Below are 22,720 nucleotides of genomic sequence, written 5' to 3'. Positions count from 1 at the left end.
GTTTATGTGTAAACCAAATTGGTGCCTCTGAAACGCCCTGAGGCATCTACACTGCAGTTTGTGTGGCGCTCAAAAGTGTTCAGGTTCCTGGGCATCAGCGAGGATGGGAGGGTGACGGCTTGTGGAGGGTGACGGCAGATGCATTATTTCATTTTTATTTATTTGTTTAGTTGAAAGCTGATGCCTCAGGTGGTTTTGCCATGTGGGGGAATTGGGGTCATTGTCCCATCCTGACCAGAGAATTCATTGAACAATGTCAACATACTGTTCGTGTTATTCTGAGAAGACAAATTTGCATGTATGACTCCCATATGTGATCTGATCTTACATGAAAAACACAAGGCCAAAGGACATCAGGACACTGAACTCTTGTCCGTTTTTCTTTTTGTCCCTGTTTTTGTTGCTTGACTGTTTGATTTGTCATTGTGTTTCTGTTTTTCGTAAGAGGTCATCTGTCAAAGTGTGTGGAAAGTGTCTGTTTTGAAATGCTGGAGATCTACGAGGAGGCAATGCAGGGCTGGAGGCCAGATCAAGGGTGGTGACGGGGTTACAGATGGTCAGCTGGGGCAAAGAGAAGCAGAACATTTTGAACATGGCAGCCAAAACACAACACTGTCATTTTGACACTCAACAGCTGCTCTCTCTCTTTTCCTCTTTGTCTCTCAATCTATCTGTGTATGAGTGTGTAGGACAGACAAGCAAACTGGCTCCAGCCTGCTCTGGGACTGATGCTTTTATCAAACCATAATCACTACTCTTGCTGTTTTTAGTGTGAGCCTCAAGTTTGATACTGTGTAAGTGTTAGTGGCCGTGGTTATGCCGCATATTCTCTGCTGTTCTGTAACAACAGCTGTAATCTTCTAAACGTGCTGGCTGCAATTTTCCTGCCTTGGCAGCTCAACTTTCCATCCGTAGAGCTACTGAAAAGCATCATGTGTCGTATGAAATGTCAAAAAAAATATAGTTTTCTGTTTTTCTGAATACTTTTTTGTTCAAGTATTTTCTATTATCACCACTGAACATTTTCATAATCTTCAACAAGGAGGGTATTTGTCAGCTTTGAAATCCATAACTCACAAAAATTAGTCGTTGATCTCTTTATGGCATAATGGTTCTTTGTTAGAAAGTGTGTAAAAAAAAAAAAGTAGTTTTTTTATCTTCCAATGAAACCATATAGCGAATGGTATTCGAGGAGTTCCAGTGTTTCCACCCTCCATCTCAAAATACAGTGACCGAGCATCCCCAATCAACTTTCAGCAAATTTCATGAAGGTAGCCATAAACACAGTGCAACATTGTTCATGCTTATTTTGGGGTATATACTTAAAATTTTTTACAGTTCCCTGTAAAAGAAAGCCCATGATTATGACTCATGTGTAAACAGATGGGGATTTTTTGGTGTTGCTAGGAGTGGTGCTGCTGGCGAAAGTGGACAGAAGTGGAAATAATTATTCATTATCTCGGCCGGCAGCTGACCGGTTTTCTCTTCGGTGGATGTGACTCTCTCTGCGCTCCAGGCAGGCGGACAGTGAATTAATGTGACTGGCTGTTAATAAACCTGTTGTTTGGTTCCTAATCCAAGCTTATACAGGAATCTGCTGCAGGGCTTCACCACTATATCCTCTATATCCAACACTTCAAGGCTGTCGGAGGAAGTTGGTCAGTTACATAGTTTCCACGTAGAACATACTTGCATACACACAAAGAGCTATTCTTACATATGCAAAGGGCGATGGGTTTACAGTGTAAAAGAGCTGTTTCTGTTGTGGCCTCCTGCACGCTCTTGGTAAAGTTGTACAGATGTGCACAGCTGCAGCAATAGAAACATTGTTTAAGTGGTATGCCTGTTGCATTTATGTTACATTCAACAAAACTCTGAGAGGAGTGTAGTCACCCTGCAGTAATACAGTACTTAATGTACAGAAAACCATGCTGTTAGATTGAGGCTGAAGGCTTTTTTTTTTTTTTTTTTTGACAAAGTCAGGGGATCACAGTGTGTAGGTTTTATCCTCTGGGGACCATGAATGAACAATATTTCATGGCAGTCTGCCCAGCAGTTGTTGAGATATTTTACTCTGGACCAAACCGACCAACAGACATTTCTACGTGCAAAGAAAGAATATTGTATTCCAACATTTTCAGCTCCACAAGCAAATAATAGCAAAGAGCACAAGACTGCAGATTTTCAGAAATGATTCATCTTAATATCCACTACAACATTCTTTTATGACAACTAAAACCTGACACTGTATTGTATTTTGCAAGGAATGCTTTCACCATTTTAAATAAATGAAACATGACTCTTTTGATTTAATTTAATAGCATCTAACTTGACACCATCCGATCATCAATATGATAAGCTGAGTAGGAGGAATGTGAGAGCTTCAGCTAATGTGCTTGGATCCTCTTTTGGCAACTCACTGTCACAAAATGAGGCGAAATAGAGTGGAAGAGCTGAAGAGGAGGTAGAGAGAGAGGGAAACTATGTAACCGAGTAGGCAGGGAGGACCACGTTGAGTTGCCAAGGTGTTGAGATGTTTATGTAATCTCACCCCTAAACTTCTCTTCAACTTTTGCAACTCCTCAATTCCCCCTCCACTCGTTTAATCTCTGTCAGCCCTTCTGTGCCGAGTGACAGAGAGAGGGCCGGGGGCGAGGGTGAACACTAGGGCCTTATTGTAGCCCTGGTGGCGGCGGGACCGCTACCCGCTCTGTGGATGGACTGCTTCTCTACAACCCCGGACCATTTCCTGTCCCAGGCTTCCCGCCTAACACCAAACAGACCGCTCCCTCAGTCTCCTTTTCATTCAGGACTACATGGGTGTGCCGGAAGTGAGGTATCACACCCTTTTCTTGGCATGTTTCCAGAAGCTTAGATATTGGACAATGTAATGTACTGTACAGTATTTTAAACATTCAACAGCAATACGTCTTCGCCAAAACAATGTCCCCACTAGTGTGGATAATCTGCAGAACACACTGTCAACAGTTTAGAGACTATGGCTTTTAGCATGTCCAAGGAAAACTATTCAAACTGTGGATTACCCAGAAGAAGAAATGTCACAACAGTATTTAGAATGGCGAAATTTTGCAGTTAAACCAATCCCTTCTAATGAAAATGCCACAGTGTTGACCAACAGAAAGCAGCTGTGACAGTGTTGGCTTTCCAGGCAACTTAGAGTCCAAAATAGAGAAAGCTGGTGTTGCTTATTTATTTACCACATTCAATTTAACCTCCTGTGTGGGATGTAAATACTGCTCCACAAAGGAGGAAGGGCTTGCAGACAGTTGTAACGTGAAAAATCCCACTGACATTCGTAACTACGCTAATAAGTATAAAACACGGGCTTGGAACACACTCTTTCTGAACAGTATTTTGTTTTTGAAAAACTAAAATCTAATGTTGTTGTCTGTTCAATATTTATGTCTTTAGCGGCCTTTAACAGACACCATTTCCCATAAGCCCTAGACATTCCTGGGCGAGGGGTCAAGGTTAACTCACACATCTGTAATAACAGTGGCACAGAGACTACTGAACTCTGTAGATCTTTTTAGACTTTAGAGATTACAATTAGAAAGCTGAAAGAATGAGAGCGTTGGTGAGTTTTATGGAAATGGACAAAACCTTTGTACAATGACATAATTACCTGCGTTGATACACTTTTTATTTTATTTCATCGGAGCTGTAGTTTTTTCTGTGCCGCCAAAGCGTTTGGATTCCTTATAGCAAGGGTAGATGTGGATGCCGATTTGTCGTAGAACATGGAAAGTAAACCCCCAGGAACGCACTTCATTTTTTTCACAAAGGCTGATGAAAGAAATGCTAAATGAGAGATTGCATTTAGCTACAGAAGCTAGTAGGGCAGACGCTGGCTTGGATATAATGAGTAAATGGCACAACAAAGAAAAAATAGAAAAAAATATTGTAGCTTACTAGCGCTAGCATGTTCAGGCTCATTACCATTTTAGCAGTTAGCTTATGAGTACACCTATGAGTATGTGTCACCAAGCTTCAAATATTTTGCAAGGATTCACAGATGAATTGCGTTGTGTTACTCCTGGTATAACTAGATCTTTATGAGGACAACGTGGATGGAAAAATATGTTGCTGTTTAATTTTCAATGCTGTGAACACCACAATCAAAATGATTCACCTCCATAGCAGGCCTATAGAGGTGGCAGCAAAACACTCCACACCAAAAGACCAAAACTCTGGCTAGTTACCATATCTGATTTTGGTAATTTGGGTGAACCAACTCTCTGCGTGTGTTTCTATGTGCTTATATACGTGCATGTAATTTCTCATTTATATATGTAAAGGGAGTGGAAAAATCAGAGCAGGAAGAAGATCAGACTTATGATCACAATACAAGCCCCGTGCACAGGAGCTCCCTGCGCTAGGATCCCATCTGTCCCATAAAGAAGCTACTGCTGGCAGATGCCTCCACTGTGCTTTTTTTTTTTTTTATGAAGGGGGGGCAAAGACAGAGACATGTGTTTTCATGCACTGGAAAGAAGGTGTGGAGACTACCTGAAAGTGCAGACCTAGACTATCTACAGGTCTGCCATGAATGTTTTAATGAGCAGTTTGTGAATGCCAAAGTCTTGAGCCTCGACAAGCTTGATGAGAACCTACATTTTAAAAAAAACAGAAGCTTTTTTTCCTCCTCTCGTTTGTCTTCACTTGTTCTGTCTATTTTCCATCTGGCTCCCAGGATATTTTCTCATTATTTCATTGTCATTTGATGTACATTCAAAGTTCTAGCTACATGTGTTTACAGTTTTGATATCTCCATATGTTTTTGATTCCCTCAGGGTGCACTCCAAGGATATAAATTTCATTGTTCAGAGTACAAATGAGTCATGTATGGGTGGTGTTTTCTTTTCCTCTCTGATGTTGTACAACGAAGGCAAAGCTTTAATTATTATTCTTCCAGGTTAATTATCAGATTATTGCTTTTCTTGAGAAGAAAAGAATCACTGCTTTTCTATAAATGGATTGTGCTGTGTTGGTCTACAGTGGAAACAACATAAGTCTTTCTTGTCTTTATTTTCTTTTCTTTGTGACGAGCTTTAGCCGGCCAAACCAAGCCTTTCATCAGAGGTTTCCATGCACCGTTCATTCACGCAGCCTCCCCACAGTGCAGATCACCAACAAAAGCTCTGTGTGGCAACCTTTGGAAAATGAGTGGGTGAGGCGACTCTCTCATGAGACGCACTGCAAATATTAATCTAGGTTCAAGACGGTAGTTAGCTTTTGTTCCTATGAAACCTGTTCAGAGCACATCGGCCGGCTTCGCTCCAGCAGTGAGCTTTGTGAACGAGTGCTATCTTGTTTAAATCTCCCCCTTCCATCTCACACACACACACGCGCGCGCACACACACACACACACACACACACACACACCTTCAATGCTTGTTTCATCCTTTCCCACCTGCAGACCGACCCTCCCTGGTTATCAGCCATGTATCCCTCCCTGTTTCTGCCTCCTCCACAGTTTATCTATAATATACTGTGTATTTACATTGAACACCACACTGGCATGCTTGGGTTTGTCTGACATGATCCAGGAAAAGTCTGTCTCCTTGACAGCCACATAGGCACCCTGTAATTAGACTCCCCTCATTTCTCTTTAAGCCTCATTTTCACCTCCTCTTCTCTTGCTTGCATTTCCTCTCTTCTTTTCTTTCTTCCTCTGACTCTCTCCATTCCCCTGCCCCTAACTTATCCACCCTCCTCAGACCAACCCCGTGCTGGAGTATAAATCAGCCCCAGGGACAGGTGGACATCTGCCAGCCGTGAGGAGATCCAGGCAGGAATGTGATCACTGATGCAGCTCAGAGAAACATTTAAATCCTGGCACACAAGAAAAAGACTCAGCTTTTCCCAAAACCCCTTGCTCCAGTCCCTAAACCTCCTCATCATTTATGAAGTTGACAGAGAGGGATATTGGAGAGATGCCTTCCACCTTCCTTTTTGCTTTGTTTGTTTCCAGGATATAATTTCATTTAGTATTTTTTTTATGGGAAGATAGGGTAAAGCAGAAATTTGAGAAAAAGGCAGTGGGAGGATGTTTGATTTGGAGTCATCAGCCTGAAAGCCCTGTGGGTGCAATATGAAATGCAATTTCAACTGAATTGAGTCTATGACAAGATTCTGCAGCCGCTCATGGGCAGGCTGCTCTGGTTAGCGAGCGGGTTAATGAGTGAAATATGTGGGATTAAGACCAAGATGTTCTTTCAAGTCCCAGCAGGGTGTAGCGCAATAACAGCTCTGCTCTAATGTTGACCCTCTGGAAGAATAAAATGAACTCTTGATTTCATTGCTCTCAGCTTTCCTTCCCCATTTTCCCATGAAGAGTAGTTGCAACTTTAATGAAAAATGTCACCATGCCTCCCAGAGTGCATGGCTTTAATAAAATTTGGTCAAGACAGAGCTTGGTGGCCACAAAGATTTACAGCTTAGCCCACTGAGATGGTATAAGGCTCTAACGGTAGAGGAAGAGTTGTCAGTAAAACTGCTTGGGAAATATCACAAGCACAAGTGCAGAGCATGTGCTGCAAATGTATGTGAAATGTTGCAACATTCAGACACTGGAAAAATAACATTATTGTCAGTGTTGCCTGAGTTGTGTGGTCCATCACTGACGCAGTATTACGTGAAAATGTCAGAAAGTTTTTTTTTGCATGTAGCTCACAGCTGTTAACAGTTAGTATGTCAACTCCTTCAGCATGGGAGTTGACATGTTAGTGTGATTACATGTTTACCGTGTTCTGTGTGAGGCTGCTTTCACCAAAACCATATAGCCTTCTCATTAAAGCTGCACACTCTGGGAGGAACGCGACTCCAGTAATAATGCAAATGCTCATAACATTTCTGACTCTATGGCAAATTCAAAATAGGAAGTGGCATACAACTTGGAAGATTCTTCGGTGTATAGTAAGCATCCATATCTGACCACTAATGAGACATAATAAATTTGCAACTTCAGACATTCTGGGGAAAGTTCTTATGACACTCTCTGTCAACGAAAAATGGTTTATGTTGCATGAGCGCACTTAGAGACTGCATCTTGAATATGTAGAGTGATGTATAGTCTCATGAATAATATTACCAGGAGGATAAATATGTTTCCTTCCCTTAACTGACTCCCCCAGCCAATTTATGCGAAATAAAAATGCCAATTCTAAAGGAATAGTTTAACATTTTGTGAAATACTCACCCACTTTCTTGCTGAGACCTATATAAGATACCGCACATTTGTCCTATAGATACAGAGTTATAGTCTTTGAGCTATAGCACAAAGACGAGCTACCCTGGCTCAGTTCAAAGGTGACAAAATGAGCCTACCAGCACTATTGGAGTTCGCTACTTAACATATCTTATTTGGCTAACACTTTATCAACACTAGCCAGGCTAGCTGTTTCCCTCAGTTTCCAGTCTTTAAGATAAGCTAATCAAACTGGGTGCTGGCACAAGCTTTATATAGCCTAGCATACAGATGTGAGCAGCATATCAATCTTCCCATCTAACAAGACAGCATCGAGAGACTGAATAAGCACAAAAGCCAAAACTATTCCTTTAACACTTGCAAAGCAACTCCACCATCAGAGGTTAAAAGATCTAAGTTTTGCTATTGGTACATAGCCAGTGTTAGCATCAATAGCTGTTTGCTTACCAGTCTTGCCATCTTCTGCCGTCATTGCTTGTACAAGACCAGAGATTATAATACGTCCACTGGGCAGTGCCTCTGCTTTGGGGCCGACGGGATGCTACAGTGACTCGGAATTGGAAAGTGACAAGACAAGCCGACTGGCGCTAGCTGGTTAGCATGCGAACTTCAGTAGAAGCAAAGAAGTGATAGAAATAGAAGCAAAACAAGAAGGTTGCTTTTCACCACTGGACACAGCTCTTGGCAAGTAAAGAGCCAAGATCTGTTATCTGTTAATGCAAACATTGGCTATGTAGCAATAACAAAACTTTCAAATAGCTTGTTTAATGTGTGCTGGTGAAATCTTACACTGCTATACTTACACAATGTTGCTTCTTTGTTGTTGTTTTTGTTTTCTTGTGACACTGGTCTGTGCATGGAAAAACTTGAGCTAATTTCTCTGGAGTTGCTTTCTGCCTGTTTCCTTAACAACAGAGGGAAAGCTCCCCCCATACCCACACCACATGCACCACACACATGCATTCACACACAACCACTGCTTTCTGCTTCCCTCCCTCCTCTCTTCCCTGAGCTTGCCCTTTTTAGGCTGTTCCTCTTTTTTTTTTCGTCTGAAAAGGGGGATAGTATGACAGCTTTTCCTGCTTCTTGTGGATTGGAGCCGGGAGGGAGAAAACTCTGTTGCTCACTCCGTCTCCAACTTTGAGAGGAAGTTACCACCTCTTCCCCAGACTCTGTACACGCACGCTCAGGCAGACACACACGCTCTTCAGGACTTGACCACAGCAGCAACAGAGAATCAACAGAAACAGTCAGGGCTGCTTGTAGTGCTGTGTTTTTTTTTTTTAATTTGGAGGGAAAGAGGACTAAGATTTGCAGTTTGCCTGAGGCTTTCTGTGCGGACTGAACAGTTTCAAAGGGACGGTTTTTGTTATCACTGACCGGTGAGTTTGACAGTTCATTTCAGTGTATGGGGAGCACCATAGAAACCCCAGTGAACCACAACTTTTCTGTTACTGAACTTTTACAATGGATGAACTTTTGAGTTTAAAGTTTTATTGCATTGCAGCTCATGTGATTTAAAACCTTGGCAGGCTTGTTTAGAGGTGCGTGTGTTTGTGCTATAAAGTTTAATATCTGGTTTTCATCACACTAGCGCAAGTTTTATTTCACGTGAAATACGAGTTCCTTATGTGAGTGTTTATATTAGAATAAACTGTGATAAAGAAGTGAATCAGAGCAGTGTTGAGTAAACACCTTCATGAAGCCCTTTTACGCATGATGCTGACTTTTTCTTTTCTTTTCTTTGTTTTTTTGTTTTCTTTTTCAAGTATAGCTCTATGTTTCTGTTGGTATCAGTCCCCAACTGTGTAAATGCATAATAGTGTTGTCCTTCCAAATGTGTGTGTTTTCAGCATGTATTTGATGAACCAAAGAGCTGATGCAGCACTTATAGTTGGGACAGGGCAGGAGAACCCTGCTTTCCTGTGCAGCTGCACATTATTGGCTAACCTTGCAGTGATTAATTAGTTGTCACCTTGCTACAATCAAAGCAAACATCCTGTCGCTTTTTGTATTTTTTTGTGTGGCCAGAAAGAACAGACGTCATATAATCAGAGAGGCGAGAGACATCACTGGATTACAGAAGGACGTTTTAAGAGTGTACACATGGTCCATATGGCTCTATTTCTTTTTCAGCTGTTCCCCCTTCTTAAACGTGTCCATAGAAACATTAATGCGGAACAGTTAACCATATGCTTCAGCTCTCATAGCTCTCTCTCTCTCTCTCTCTCTCTCTCTCTCTCTCTCTCTCTCTCTCTCGTCTGGATGGTTGTGGTTAGCACCTCTTATCAGGGAGAAAGCGAGGTGAAGGAGGAGGGAGGTGATGGGTGGAGGCTGGGCTGGGCTGGGTTACTCTCAGGGGTCTCCTTTAATTTATATTATCTGACTGGGCAGGCAGCACTTCAGCTGTGTCTCCTCCAGTCAATCAGATAACCGTCCATAGGATGAGTGTGAATGCTCACTGTAGTTAAGTAACCCCTTCAAGGCTTCATGGCTGGAAAGAGTTGACTTCTGTATGACCTCTGCGAGCTCTTCGTGCCAGCGCACTTTCTTTTTTCAAAACCCCACTGACTCACTTATCAGTCGGCCTGTCTTATCTGTCCTGAGGATGGTTGTTAACTTATTCTATTTACCCAGAGGTCAGAGGTCAGACTCTGATTTGAACTGCTTGTCTAAACTCCCAGGGTACCAATTTGTTTGCAGGGGAGATACACAAGGTTTCAGCCTACACACAGTCAGGATAAGTGAAGAGAACAAAAACCCCACATAGACAGATTTATACAGTGACAAGAAATAGACACAACCCCTTGCAAGAAAAAGTTCTAAAACATTATTCGTAATTCTTGTTTTTAATGTTTAGCTCAACAGTGATGAACAAGAAATGCCCACAAAGCCAAAAACAGGGGAATGTGATGTTGCCATCTTGTCCACACACAATGCATTTAGTTGATTTAGTAGTCTTACAGATGAGTTTCATCCTATAGGAATGTTGGGTTTTTTTTCTTGCAAAAAATGCATCGTCATCACAAAAACCGTCCCAATGGATGTTCTTCCTGTCAACTGTATTAGCAACTCCTTTAATCTTCAGTTTCTCATTTAGAGTATGACTTGGGGAGAGCATTATTATAACAAGAAATAAATTATCTTGGGCTTTTGCAGATTGCATTAATAACAACTTGGGTATTTGCAATTAAAGTGTAAGTTCAGCGATACTGTGTATATATATATATATATATATATATATATATATATACAGTATGATGCCTCTCTTATGTCCCAGTATTACTTATACATGCAGAAAGTTTTGCATATTCTGCATAAAGAGTTCATTGTTGGTTGGCCAGGTTCTGTATTGTAGCATTGTGCAAAAAGCTAGTGCAACAGGAAATGTCAAACAGTTGTGAGTATATAGAAAAGTTCACAGTTCTGCTGTGATTTTTACTCCCTTTTCCCAGACTCTTCAAGGCTAGCCAAACATGGTAGGCCTTATAGTTTAACCTGACCATTTGAAGTATTGTACATTTACATAAACTTTACAGATCCCAGCAGTTAGTTCAGTTTTTGCTCAGTGCACACTTTAAGGGCGTAGTACCTGACCTTAGCTGACTCATGATTTTGACTGGCCTTTACTAGTCCCTCTACTGGGGACCATTCAGTGGTAAAAACTAGAGATGAGTAAGTTAGCTAACAAGAAAGAACAAATATCCAGCAGAAACAGACCATGAAGGATAAATGTACGAAAACTTGAAATGCTTATGTCATAGTGGATTTCATGGCACATATTTAGGCAAAGGCGTGAAGTCCTAAGTGTCAGCCAGATCAGCTGATCATCAGCTGATGTCTTTGAACACCAGCTATATACCCATTCCCATCAACAGAGTGGTCCTTTCAAACTAATTGTTGCTGCGGCCATTTGCTTTAGCTCCTGCTGATGCAAATTTCTTGCCCAGTGACTGTTGGGTGCTGCAAACTGAAAAACATCCTATGTTTTTTGATTCAAAGAGATGCATTGACTATTGGTTGAACCTTACAACTTTTTCCATTGTACTCTTGGCATGTGAACACACAGTAAATTTGGAAATGGTCTCACTGACACCGTTAGAAAAAAATAATCCCTTCAAACATTCCTTTGCTCATTTCACCATCATGCAGCAGCTGGTTTTGATTAATGCCCTTTTCAAACCCTTTCAAATACACAGTATTATGGCCATCATAATATGGGAAAATTATACTACAGAATGTGAAAAGTTTAGTCTGCACCTTTAACAGTGCTTCTCTTTAATAACCCGTGGTTCAAATAGCTGTTTGACATGCTAAGTCCACTAGGTTTGCCTAAGCCGACACTTCTATCTTGAATACACACACACACAGACAGATACATGCAACCATTCACACACATACAAAGAGGAGCACACAGAAACCGAAACCTTTTATTTTCTTTAAGCTGTGTGTGAATATTTGGTTAAACAGGATGCAAAGACTAGAACCCCATGTATTTGCTACACATGTTGTTTAAGACAATATTAACAAAAGAGAGTTGACCCAAGATTAGTTAGGCCACTCTGGAGGCAGTAGACACAACAATCAGCCACAAATTAGTTGTATCGTCTTTGCAAAAAACATTTATAGGATGATTTAATGTACTGTAATATCCGTACCAATGAAAAAACAGCACTGAGACCTCTTTTTTCTGGGTTGTACTCTTGTTTTGGAACAAAATCTCTCAAATCCCCCACCCCCACAAGCTAACAACCATCACAAGGCATTTCATTCTTTAGCAACAAAAAATGACAGAGCAATATTATTATTATCTCTAGAGCATTTTCAAATGTTTTAAATATTTTTGTAAGGTCTTAGCTCTGAGGAGTTTACATACTCATCTCTTTTGTAAAAATATGATGCCACTGTGATTCAGCGGGCACCAGGACAGATTACAATGCTGTTGCTGTTTTTCTAATTGCTACTGGTCGCTAGTAGAGGTCAGTAAATGCCATGGACTCAAAGCCCCTTAAATATCTGAAACCACGCAACCAACCTTCACTTTCACTACACAAACGCAGTCCCTGTCACAACAACATTTCTGAACCTCCTAAATCTCATGGAGTTGCTCCATACTCATGAGCAAATCATGGAAAGGGCAAACACGTGTTTTGTGTCACAGAGTGATCCATAGGCTCCATGTAATTGATACAGTATGTGGGGTTGGCATGCTGCTGGATGGTGAGCCCAGATCGATGAAAAGGGTGAGATCATGGCTCTATTTTTAGAGCCTGGGGTTCGGGATGATCTAAACCAACTGTTCTTTAGCAAATCATAGAGGAATGTTCATATGAATCAATTTCAACATACAGAAACATACACAGACAACCAGTAATTGTCAACATGCAGACACATACTGTATACTCAGGCACAAATAAACTCTGTCAGCAAACACACACACACAGTTGTGGTTCCAATTCGGCTTGCTACTGCCATGAGCTCTGCGTGATTTGCTTGATTGATTCCTAACATCAGTATGAAGATGGTATGTGGGATATCTCCTCATTTACATAGTAAATAATTCTGACTCTGACTCACATCAGGAACACATCTGGGTGCTATTAACCACTTGCCCTAACCCCCAGCTCACTCCCATATCTCCATTACCCTCCTATTACCTGCCATAGCCCACAAAACATGTTCTTCATAGGTCAAGCAGTGCGCTGTGGTTCACTTTTTATGACAGAAGGATACACAGGGATTCTTTCGGGCAAGGGTTGCAGTTACTCTAAACCAAGCTGGCGCCATGTTGGCATACTGAGTCATGCTGAATTTATAACTCTACCTTTGTTGAAAAGTGTAATGTCGAAAGGCAAATAATATCTGCCCAGCAACGCCTGACTGGTTTGATTCCATGTTTACCCTTGAAAAAGTCTTCATCCTTGAGAGCAAAGCTGTTGTTCATTGAGTCGATGTCAAATAAAGTACATGCCCAAAGACGAATACATCAACGCATGAGGAAAAAACAAAGCTTTCTTTCAGCTCTATATCAAGCATGAAAACATATTCAAGGAGTTTGGACAAGATTGAAATGTCTAATGGAACAAAAACGTTAAAGTTTGAATTGTGCATAAACAAGACAGGTTTAGATCTTAATATATTTGCAGTTAAGACCTATTCAAGAGGAAACTTAATAAAAACTGGGCAAATGCTGACTTTGCATTCACTGGAGCGCTTTGTCTCTGCAGCTGGCAGCACACTGTAGTTCAGACAAGGGTCAAATGTAATTTAACATGTATTTGGTATACCTGCAGAGGGCGTTAGCTGGGTGAGGTTTCACATCCAGATAAGTTATTATCATAGTCAATTTTATAATGGTCAATATACAGTATACTTTCTCTGAGGTGCTTTTTGGACAATCTGAAAGTGATAAAAATCTTCAAGGTGTCAACGAAACAATCTTCTCAATTTCCAGTCACTTGCTTGTTCTGGTATTTTAGGCCGTATCACATGGTCTTCATCATCAAATGAAGTTTGCTCAGTTGTTATTTAACTGTACAAGTTTAAACTTTCCATGAGTCGAAGTACCTTGAGGTCTTCTTATTAATGTTGGCTCAAAAAATCAAGTTTACAGATTGTTCTTGACCCTGGAAATGGGAGTCTTTACTCAAGAACCTCTTTACTTGTTTGTTCTGGAGCATCTAGCAGTATCATGCAGTCTTCATCAGCAGATGTAATTTTGAGTTCCTAGAGGTTCTTTTTTATTTATAGACAGATTGAACATCTTCAGTTCCATGGTAACTGTTGTTTCCAGTGAAGAAGGGGTTGTAACCTTTGGCATAAGACTTGGGAGGGATGCATCCGAAACTGGGATCAAATACTGCACAACAGCTGAAACAAATCAGTCCAGTTGGACCAGAGCTTTCTAGCACTGACTTTATCCACACCTCCTCTCTGTGTTGTCTTATTTTCTCAGCATTTTATATTCATTAGATAGGATACAATAAAAAAAAAAAAAAAAGAAGAAGACAGGAAGTGGAGAGGGAAAGAGAGTTGGATTTAACATGCAACTAGGGTCTCCAGCCAAACTCAAATCAGGGACTTTGCCATTCAACATTTAACCACTAATATGCCCCAAACACTCTATGATGGAATTCATTACACATCTGGCTACCCTTTCTGCTAATTGTTAAATGCAATATTTTACTTTCTGTCGCCTGTTTATCTCTTCAAGTTCTTTACAATCTCTCCCTAACTTTAAGATGTCTAGCTTGTAGCCCCGCCTTTGAATGTCGCTTCTTGTCTCTTTTGATGTGGTGCACGAGGCGCAGTCAGACATTGGTCTGGCATTCACTCTCAAAAACCCATATGGGGTTGTTTCAAAATATTTTAGTTCATTATATCACTCAGTGTCATACTATATCTCATTGATCCAACACAAAGTAAGCATAAAACCAACTATAAAAGTTTTTTCAAATACTCTCCGAGCTGGGTCTTTTTGGGGTCAACCTCACCTGGTGCTCCATTTCTCTGTCTTGATGGCAACCACATGCCTGTCCTGCTTCCAAATGCAACAACCTTCCTCTCAGTCAGAAACTCTGGCAGAGCTTGACAAGAGGGAAGCAGCACTAACAGTTAGCACAGCTTGAATCCCAAGATCTTCACGTCAAGAAGAGGGGAAGAAATGCACCCCTATTTTCTCCAGAAATGTTCTTTGCAACCTTCTTGGATGTGAAGAAATCTCGCTGCGGCTTCCACAAGAAATTACCTTCGCCCCATGAGTGCTTTCACAGACTCTGTAAACGGAGATCTCGGTTTGGACAATGTCTCTGTTTACTGAGTGATTGCCTGCACCTCTGTTGTTTTGGGGAGATCTTGAAGTTCCATTATGTTTTAAGACTTGGAGAACACTCAGGTGTGTGATGAATGGCTTGTAGCGACATCCAGCATATATTTTTGTGATACAATTTCGGATTCCTTGGAAGTTTGTAGCTAGCTGTTAACCTTCCATCAGAGACTGAGAAAATGTATTTTTGGGTAGGAGAATATGTGAGCCAAGACTGAGCTCTGATTCTGTATATGTATTTAAGGGGACCACGTAGAGTTTCAGAATGTGCTCGGCAAGCTGAAAATCGTGAATTAATGACCCAGATTGGTTTGTTTGATGTTGTGCATCATTAAGTCCAGACTGATTTTCTTCAGTAGCAGCCACTGAATCAAAGCAGCAACTTTTTAATGAACATAATTGAGAGTAAAGATACCATGTAAGATGCTATAAATTCTTTAGCAGCTTCCTTTACTAGATTGAGCCTGTGTAGACTTGAGTTTAAAAACACTGAAGTGTGATTTAATTCAAATCTGGCTATTTTCATTCTGTGAAGCTCCGTCCCAGGCGAACCACAGAAAGACCATCGATTGTGCCAGGAATTGTTGCGGCTGCAGAGAAATTCAAGGTATTGAAAATATTTCTCTCCCTCTGCGGTTCGGCGTGTGTCAGGACAATGAGGAAATAACACTGACTTGCTCCCTCGTGTAATCTGACCTTTTCATCTTCTGTGTATAAATCAAATGTGGCTTGACTCCCTGCATAAATTCCACTGAAGGGTTATGACTTTGATTCCTTCACTGTGGAAGAAGAGTATTGTGGTTGGATGGTTTATGAAACAAGTATTACTGGTTAAGTATCTGGGGAAAATCGCCTCTGTTCTGTGACAAACCTTTGCTTTAGAGGTCTGCCCCTGTTTGGAGTCAGCTGATAAATCACCCAGTTGACATGTGTACAGCAGACAGCTCAGTCATTCTGTCTTATACTTATCCCAGACAATGGCAGTGATGCTGTAAGAAGGCTTGGACCTGGATGTTGTCCCTGCGGAAAGGGACAAACCCTGTGGGAAGGAAGAGCCATTGTGGTTGTCTTCAAGTGGATGACAACAGAAATATCACACTACATGATAGTTTGGAGAGTTTTATCCACTCAGCCTCTGCAACCAAACCAAAGCAAACAATGCTCAGTTAGAAATAGCGTCTGACCTCTTCTAAGGCCATAATAGCACACCATACTGTGTTTATGTTGGCATCAGTCAGAGCACTTTTTCCTTACATAAATAGCTCATCACTGACTGATGGATTTTGGAAAAAAAAATAGCAGAGCTAGTTGCAGCCTTTATAATTTGTTGCTGGGATTATATTTTGTTTTGATTTAATATGAGATAAAAAACAATTAGACATACATTTCCCACGCAATTTAAGCCATGTCAGGATGGGTTCCTTGATAATTTAATAGTCAGCAGCGTGCAAAGGACTCAGGAAAAGGATGCCTGAGTGTTTGACCTCAGGATATGAGGCCAGGAAAGAGCAAATGATAAGCTAGCAGGGACAAAAAAAGGACTAAACATTCACGTCACAGATGTGGCACAATGACTCGTGCTGCAGCTGGCTCGACCAGATCACTGGAAAATTACATTTCAGCTGTCTTATATCTCCGCTCAAAACATATGATTATTATTTGTAACTAAATTAATAAAGGCAAAGCATTGCTTGTATTGAAAGCCAGAAACTACACTGAAATATTTTTGGAAATTGGAATTTTATGCAGGTTTCCCACACAATAACACCATATGGTGTCCTCATTCTTGGGATATTGTGACTTCTATTGCAGAACAGATGGTGTGAAAGCTCCCACCAGTCAGCACTACCCAAAAAACTGCAATTTATAAATTCATAAGTGCAAAACTTTGTTTATTAATTTGATTTTCGCCAAGGTGCTTATCCTGATCCTGTATCAGTGTTTGATTACAACAGGAGCCATACTATGAGGACTGCTGTTTTCATTCATAATATTTACCAGACAGTTAATAATGCAGCTTAAGTTTGAGCAAAACATGATGGGACAAAATGATAGACCAAATCACTATGGCATGATCTCAATTTTCAAGGCTGAAGGGAAGGGCAACATCTGCAATAGAAAAAGCAAATTGGGTCACTTGGAGAAAATGACTGAAAGTTGAGTCATGGATACATAGCTGGGGAGGAGAGGGTCTGTTAATAATTTCCTACTTGGGGTAAAACAAAAACACAACAAAACAACACAGCAGGATAATTAGTGTTTAGATGGGCTTTAAACAGGTCTCCACTTGTCATTAACCACCAGTAACAGATGCCTGAGTCCTGATGAAGCTCAGGCTTGCTGCATTCCAGTGTGAGAGGAGGCCAGTTACTGTACTGTAGGTGTCCACTCGTTAGCTTTGACCTTGGCTTGAAGAACGACTGTAGTCATCTGAGCCGTTCACTTTATTACCCTTGAGACAAAAACCAAACATCTCGTTGAAAGCCCATGTTCTTCAGCTCTGCTTGGATAATGATGAATAGATTCCGTTAGTCTGGCGGTGGTGGGGGGGGGGGTTGGACTCTTTGGGAGGGAGGAGATTAACTTGTTCATAATTGAAAAGAAAGGAAGGAACTCGCCAGGAAGACAGTGCGTAGGTCCATCCCTGTGGTGTGGAGCAGAAACAAAAGGCCCATCGTCTCGCTCCCGTGGGGACAGAGGGGGTGGCCTGGAAAGCCCGTCGCCATAGTGACCGCTCTGTCACTTAGCCCCCCGAGCGCTGTCTCAGTCAGGCGCTGTGCAGTGTACATAGGATCTGCCAAGAGTCAGCAAGATCAAAATCTGCCCTGGAAAGCACAAAGGCTCTGCTAAACCAACTGCAGCTGGTAGAGGAGCTTTTTCCTAAACATGGCTATGAGTTAGAAAACTTCACAGCATGGCATTTTTCTCAGCCCTCGATCTACCCACCTGGCATGTAAAACACTAACCCCCAGCAAGTTATAGGGCTTTTATTGAGTAAAAGAAAGTGATTCTGTGGCTTTTGTTATAGGATTTCTGATAGATTGTTGTGGTTTGAATTGCTAGAAATGTGAAGGGACTCTGGTGAGGCAGGGGACTTTAAGCTCCCTCCATTATTCACACTTTAGAAGTGAACTGAAAATTTAATTCCACACACTTTTTGTGTGAAAACATTAAACAACTATAATGATATTAGCCCAGTATAATGAATAGTCCTGTAATCTCAGCACTCTGTATTTTAGTCTGAGATGGGACAACTGCAGTCCCACAGCTGGTATACTGCATGTGAGGCCTTTAGAACTTAAGTGATACTATAAACTGTTTGAAGTTACTACACGAACAGATCCAATCAAATTACATTGAAGACATCACAATTTTGGTAATTAAATTTTTTTTAATTTAATTAATTAGTTTTGACCTAAAAGACAAAGACCAATAATCCTGGTCTCTTACTAAAAAGCAAAAAAACATTTATATTTAAGGTTGACAATGAAGATATTGTTTGCTTTACTTTTTCAGACAGCCTAGACATTCCTGTGTTTTTTACAGTCTCTGTGCATTTTACCCTGGTTGGGCTCAAGAGAGCACAGTTGAACCACTGGCAACTGAAAAGCCTGCCTCTAGTCTCTAGCTGGACCGTGTATCCTACAATAGGCCTGTCACTGTTTGCATTGCAGACACCTCACTGAGTTTGGTTCTAATGTAGCTTGACGTCTGTGTGTCTGTGTCTGTGTCTGTGTGTGTATGTGTGTGTGTGTGTGTGTGTGTGTTTGCTCTTGTCTCAGGGTGGCCAAATGAACTGTTTAGCCTGAGGACCAAAGATCACGGGGCCCTGATCCAACAGCAAGGCAGGGAAAGAGAGAGGAGCGTTATCCTTTTGCATCCATTCTCCAAACTCTCATTACACTATGAGCTGGGACTGAGGGCGCACTCCAAAGTTTCATTTTGTGGTGAGTTTTATTCCCTCTCTGTTCTCCCCTTTGTGTTTACTTCTGCTTTTACACGAGAATGTTTGCCGTCTTTTAAAGGTCATTAGTGGGCCATGTTACATACGGTTTACTGAAAGCTGCATCAACAAAGCTCCAATGCTTCATAAATCACTGAGGTATTCACACCATGATAGAGATCAGGCACTGAGGTTATCAGTGGGTGTAATTTGGAGGTAAATGCAAACACAAACATGTGGTTTGTGCAATTTGAAGACATCCATATGATCCCTGTGTAGGCATAGTGACATGTGGTTCGACTTAGGGTGCAGTGCACACAGGTTACAGTCAGACAGCTTCAGAGTTCATCATCATTTCACATGAACAGAGTGGGTTTTTTTTCCACAGCCAGCAACAACACAAAGCAACATGTTAAAGGGGAATTGTGCTAACATTAACTGGAAGGATTAAAGACACCTTCCTTTTAGTTTTACACTGGTTGCCATCAACACTCTTATGTGCCTCATGGTGCAACACCATGATGTCATCAAGCCAGGGAGGTGGAAATTGTTAACAAAATGGCAAAGTGGAGGAGAAAAGCCAGAGTCAGCAGGAAAGGGCTGCGGGGTGGAGAAGGAGGGGAGCTGCGGAAGGTTAACGGAGGAAATAGACCCAACAGCGCAACACGAGTGTGGTGTGGTATTCCATACAGGCAAATCCAATAAATGTTTTGCTTCAGATGAGAAACAGACTTGTTTCTCCTGAAGACAAAAGCTACTGAGTGGGGAGGTAACATGAAGGTAACATAGAGAACTGGATACAGATAATTGCTGAAAAAAAAAAAAAACAGACTGCAAAGGAGAATGAACATGAACTGCTCTTGTACCTCATCTGGCGAACGGCTCCACAGGTTTTTACTTTAAGAAAGATTTCCTCGGGAGGGTTAGTAGTCACCACTGCACACAGGAACGTTTAAAAACACAATAGGGCTCCTCAGACTAACAGGATGCCAGGAAGATAGACAGCTTAAATGTCAGGGACACAGTGTCCAAACATTACAAATAAGTCAACAACACACTGGCCTTTTCCACTGAGCTATACTGATTGATCTGGGAGTCCTATCAGGCAGGAAAGAGTCCTTTGTGGCTGCTTGGAAAATTGACACTTGACCTCATTTACAGAGGGCTGTCATGATTCAGAGAGAATGGCAGAGGCAGAGAGCCATGTTCCAAATGCGTTATGGTGATCCCAGATGAAGCCAGTGCTTAAAGAAAACACAGAGGAGCTTTTGTTTGACACTTGGTGGGCCTCATCCCACCCACCCTCAGGCATACGAAGAAGTGTTGTGGTCAGTGGGTTTGACATCCAAGCACTGCACAGAATGTAACACTGGAGGAAGGGTGTTTGACTTAAAGCACCTGGAACAGTATTAATAGGGTGTCTAGATGCATTATACACCAAAGTCAGATTTAATATGGTGTCACATGTTTGTTGTTTTTCAGGTGTGAATAAAACAAAGGCAAGATCACCATGGATGTGAAGAAAACAGAAATGGACCTCCTGAGCAACAGCATAGCTGCTTATGCACACATTAAAGGTAAGTCACACTCTGTAGCCCAGCACAATACCTACACTGACCTGTGTTCATGATGTGATCTTTAATGAACAACATTAACTCTATCTGATGTTGTTCATTTGTATCGTTTCTGTAGCAAACCCAGAGAGCTTTGGCCTTTACTTTGTGCTCGGAGTGTGTTTCGGCCTGGTGCTGACGCTCTGCCTCCTGGTCATCCGCATCTCCTGCAAGCCACGGACCAACATCGCCCCCTCCACGCCTGAGAAAAAACAATTAAAGGACATCAGCGAAGAGGAGGAGGAGAGTGAGGATGATGAAGATGAAGAAGGGGACGAGGTGGAGGCCCCAATCCCTTTGCCCAGCACAGAAATCCCTGTTGGTAATCATAGCAGCCAATCAGATGGGACGCTGAGTGTGAACGTATTTACTTCAGCCGAGGAGCTGGAACGGGCGCAGCGACTGGAGGAGAGGGAGCGTATCATACGTGAGATCTGGAGGAATGGCCAACCTGATATCCTGGGGACGGGAACGGGGACTATTGGAAGAGTGCATTACTACTAAGAGGCTACAAGGGAAACACTGAAAACTCTGTGAAGGAGTGACAAAGACCTTTGAGTGGGCACGGTGTCCCTAAAGCCTGCAGACCTGTGTTAGATACAAAATGACACATGGAGACAGGACAAACAGTGATGTGATGTGCCACCTTTGATACACTTGGCTCTGACAAAGCCGAACTTTGAGATATTGCACGTCTTATGAAGCAATGTTATTTTCAACTGACTATATGAACTAAAATCAAGAGATTTCTTAACAACTGATTAGTCCATATGGAAAAGAGGCAGTATGAATGTGGGAGCTGAAAGACACTTGAAGTAATCAGTCTGTTAAAATGTATGGCGCTTAAGAACAGAAATGCACACAACTTGGTTTATGTAGGCTATGTAATAGGTGAAAAATGAAAATATAAATAAGTACAATGTATGTACTGTATGTTGCAATGAAGATTATGTGTTTGCAGTGAAAAGGAAAAGGAAATTACATTGTTTGAACAAACACATATCAATCAGTTTTTTGGGTCAGAGATTACACATTCAATATAATGCAAAGACAATTAAAATTGGAAAATTTATAAAGTACATTAAATCCATGTCTATATTTTCAGGGTTAATTCCACCAGCGGAAATGGCAGAATTAAAGTATTAAGCTGAAATAATTTACTCCTTGTTTCTCTTCATAATGCTCAAATGTCAGACAAATAAAAACAACAGAGCTCTTCTTCGCTGTACCTTTGGGCCATGGATTTATAATCAAGTTACAAAAAGTCTGAAAGCCGATTTTTATCAGTATGATTAATGGAAAGGTCATTCTTTGTCATTTGTTATTTCTGCTCAATGTCTTTGTCTTAAGGTTAAAGAAATAAAGTTTTATAATAAAATGTCTGGGAACTCATAACCGTGCTTTTGTGTTTCTACAAGGCTCTGGTGGACTAAGGGTTGAGGTTCTGATAACAAAGTGCAGCTGAAGAATAACTTTCATTTCTTGCCCTTCTTTAAAAAAGGAAAAGCTCTATAACGGAGACAACTCGGGAACCGGATGTAACTTATATCAAGCGCGCCTTTTAGGTGAAGGCGGTTCAACCTGATGGCACCTGCTTACTCGTCCACCGCTCCTGCTCGTGTTCGTGTAGTATTTTGTGGATACACTAGTGCGCTAAAAGTCCAACCATGTTACATAAAGTCTCGTATATTTGCGTCGCTTGTTTCCCCCGCCGATATCATATCAGCTGTCCTCAAACATTCAAGCCGGAAGTCTGACTTTTCTCCCTCACCTGCAAATTGGAAGCACATCACAAAGCTAAGTTCTAATTGTTTTATCTAACATGTATTGCGAAAGCTGCGTTTACTTTGTTGAGCTTCTTTTGGCAAAGACTTTAGCCATGCTAGCAGTGAGGTGCTATGGGTTGGTCTTTGGTTGATCAACCATTTTGACCCAGCTGATTTGAAACTATTAGGTGGTTTGAAAAAAAATTCATAGACGTTTGTTTCCCCCAAAAGATGAGACAGACAACACGATTAAGTGAGTGCCTTTCCTCCTTCCCCCGAAGATTAACACCTGTGATTTAGAGTGAAACATCTCTACATTAATTGACTCAAAATTTAAAATT

The 22,720-nt window shown here is 41.3% G+C and overlaps 1 protein-coding gene across 2 annotated transcripts in view; it reads left to right on the top strand.

Annotated features, from left to right (window-relative positions):
• eva1ba (eva-1 homolog Ba (C. elegans)) overlaps positions 1–21,993 on the top strand; it is a 31,912-nt gene extending 9,919 nt beyond the window's left edge. Inside the window, exons 1-4 of one of the 2 annotated variants that reach the window (XM_056381684.1) lie at positions 8,327–8,614; positions 18,840–19,004; positions 20,483–20,577; positions 20,693–21,993. In XM_056381684.1, coding sequence (XP_056237659.1) covers positions 20,511–20,577; positions 20,693–21,117 — 492 coding nt within the window. In that variant the 5' untranslated portion in view covers positions 8,327–8,614; positions 18,840–19,004; positions 20,483–20,510 and the 3' untranslated portion in view covers positions 21,118–21,993. Of the gene's footprint in view, positions 1–8,326; positions 8,615–18,839; positions 19,005–20,482; positions 20,578–20,692 lie in introns of those variants that run through there. The other variant, XM_056381685.1, reaches the window with a different exon arrangement.
• The last annotated feature ends 727 nt before the right edge of the window (positions 21,994–22,720 follow it).

This window comes from Seriola aureovittata, chromosome 7 (assembly GCF_021018895.1).
Source record: "Seriola aureovittata isolate HTS-2021-v1 ecotype China chromosome 7, ASM2101889v1, whole genome shotgun sequence".
NCBI lineage: Eukaryota > Metazoa > Chordata > Actinopteri > Carangiformes > Carangidae > Seriola > Seriola aureovittata.
The sequence above is the reverse complement of the archived record's forward strand: the minus strand, read 5'-3'. Positions and strand labels throughout refer to the sequence as shown.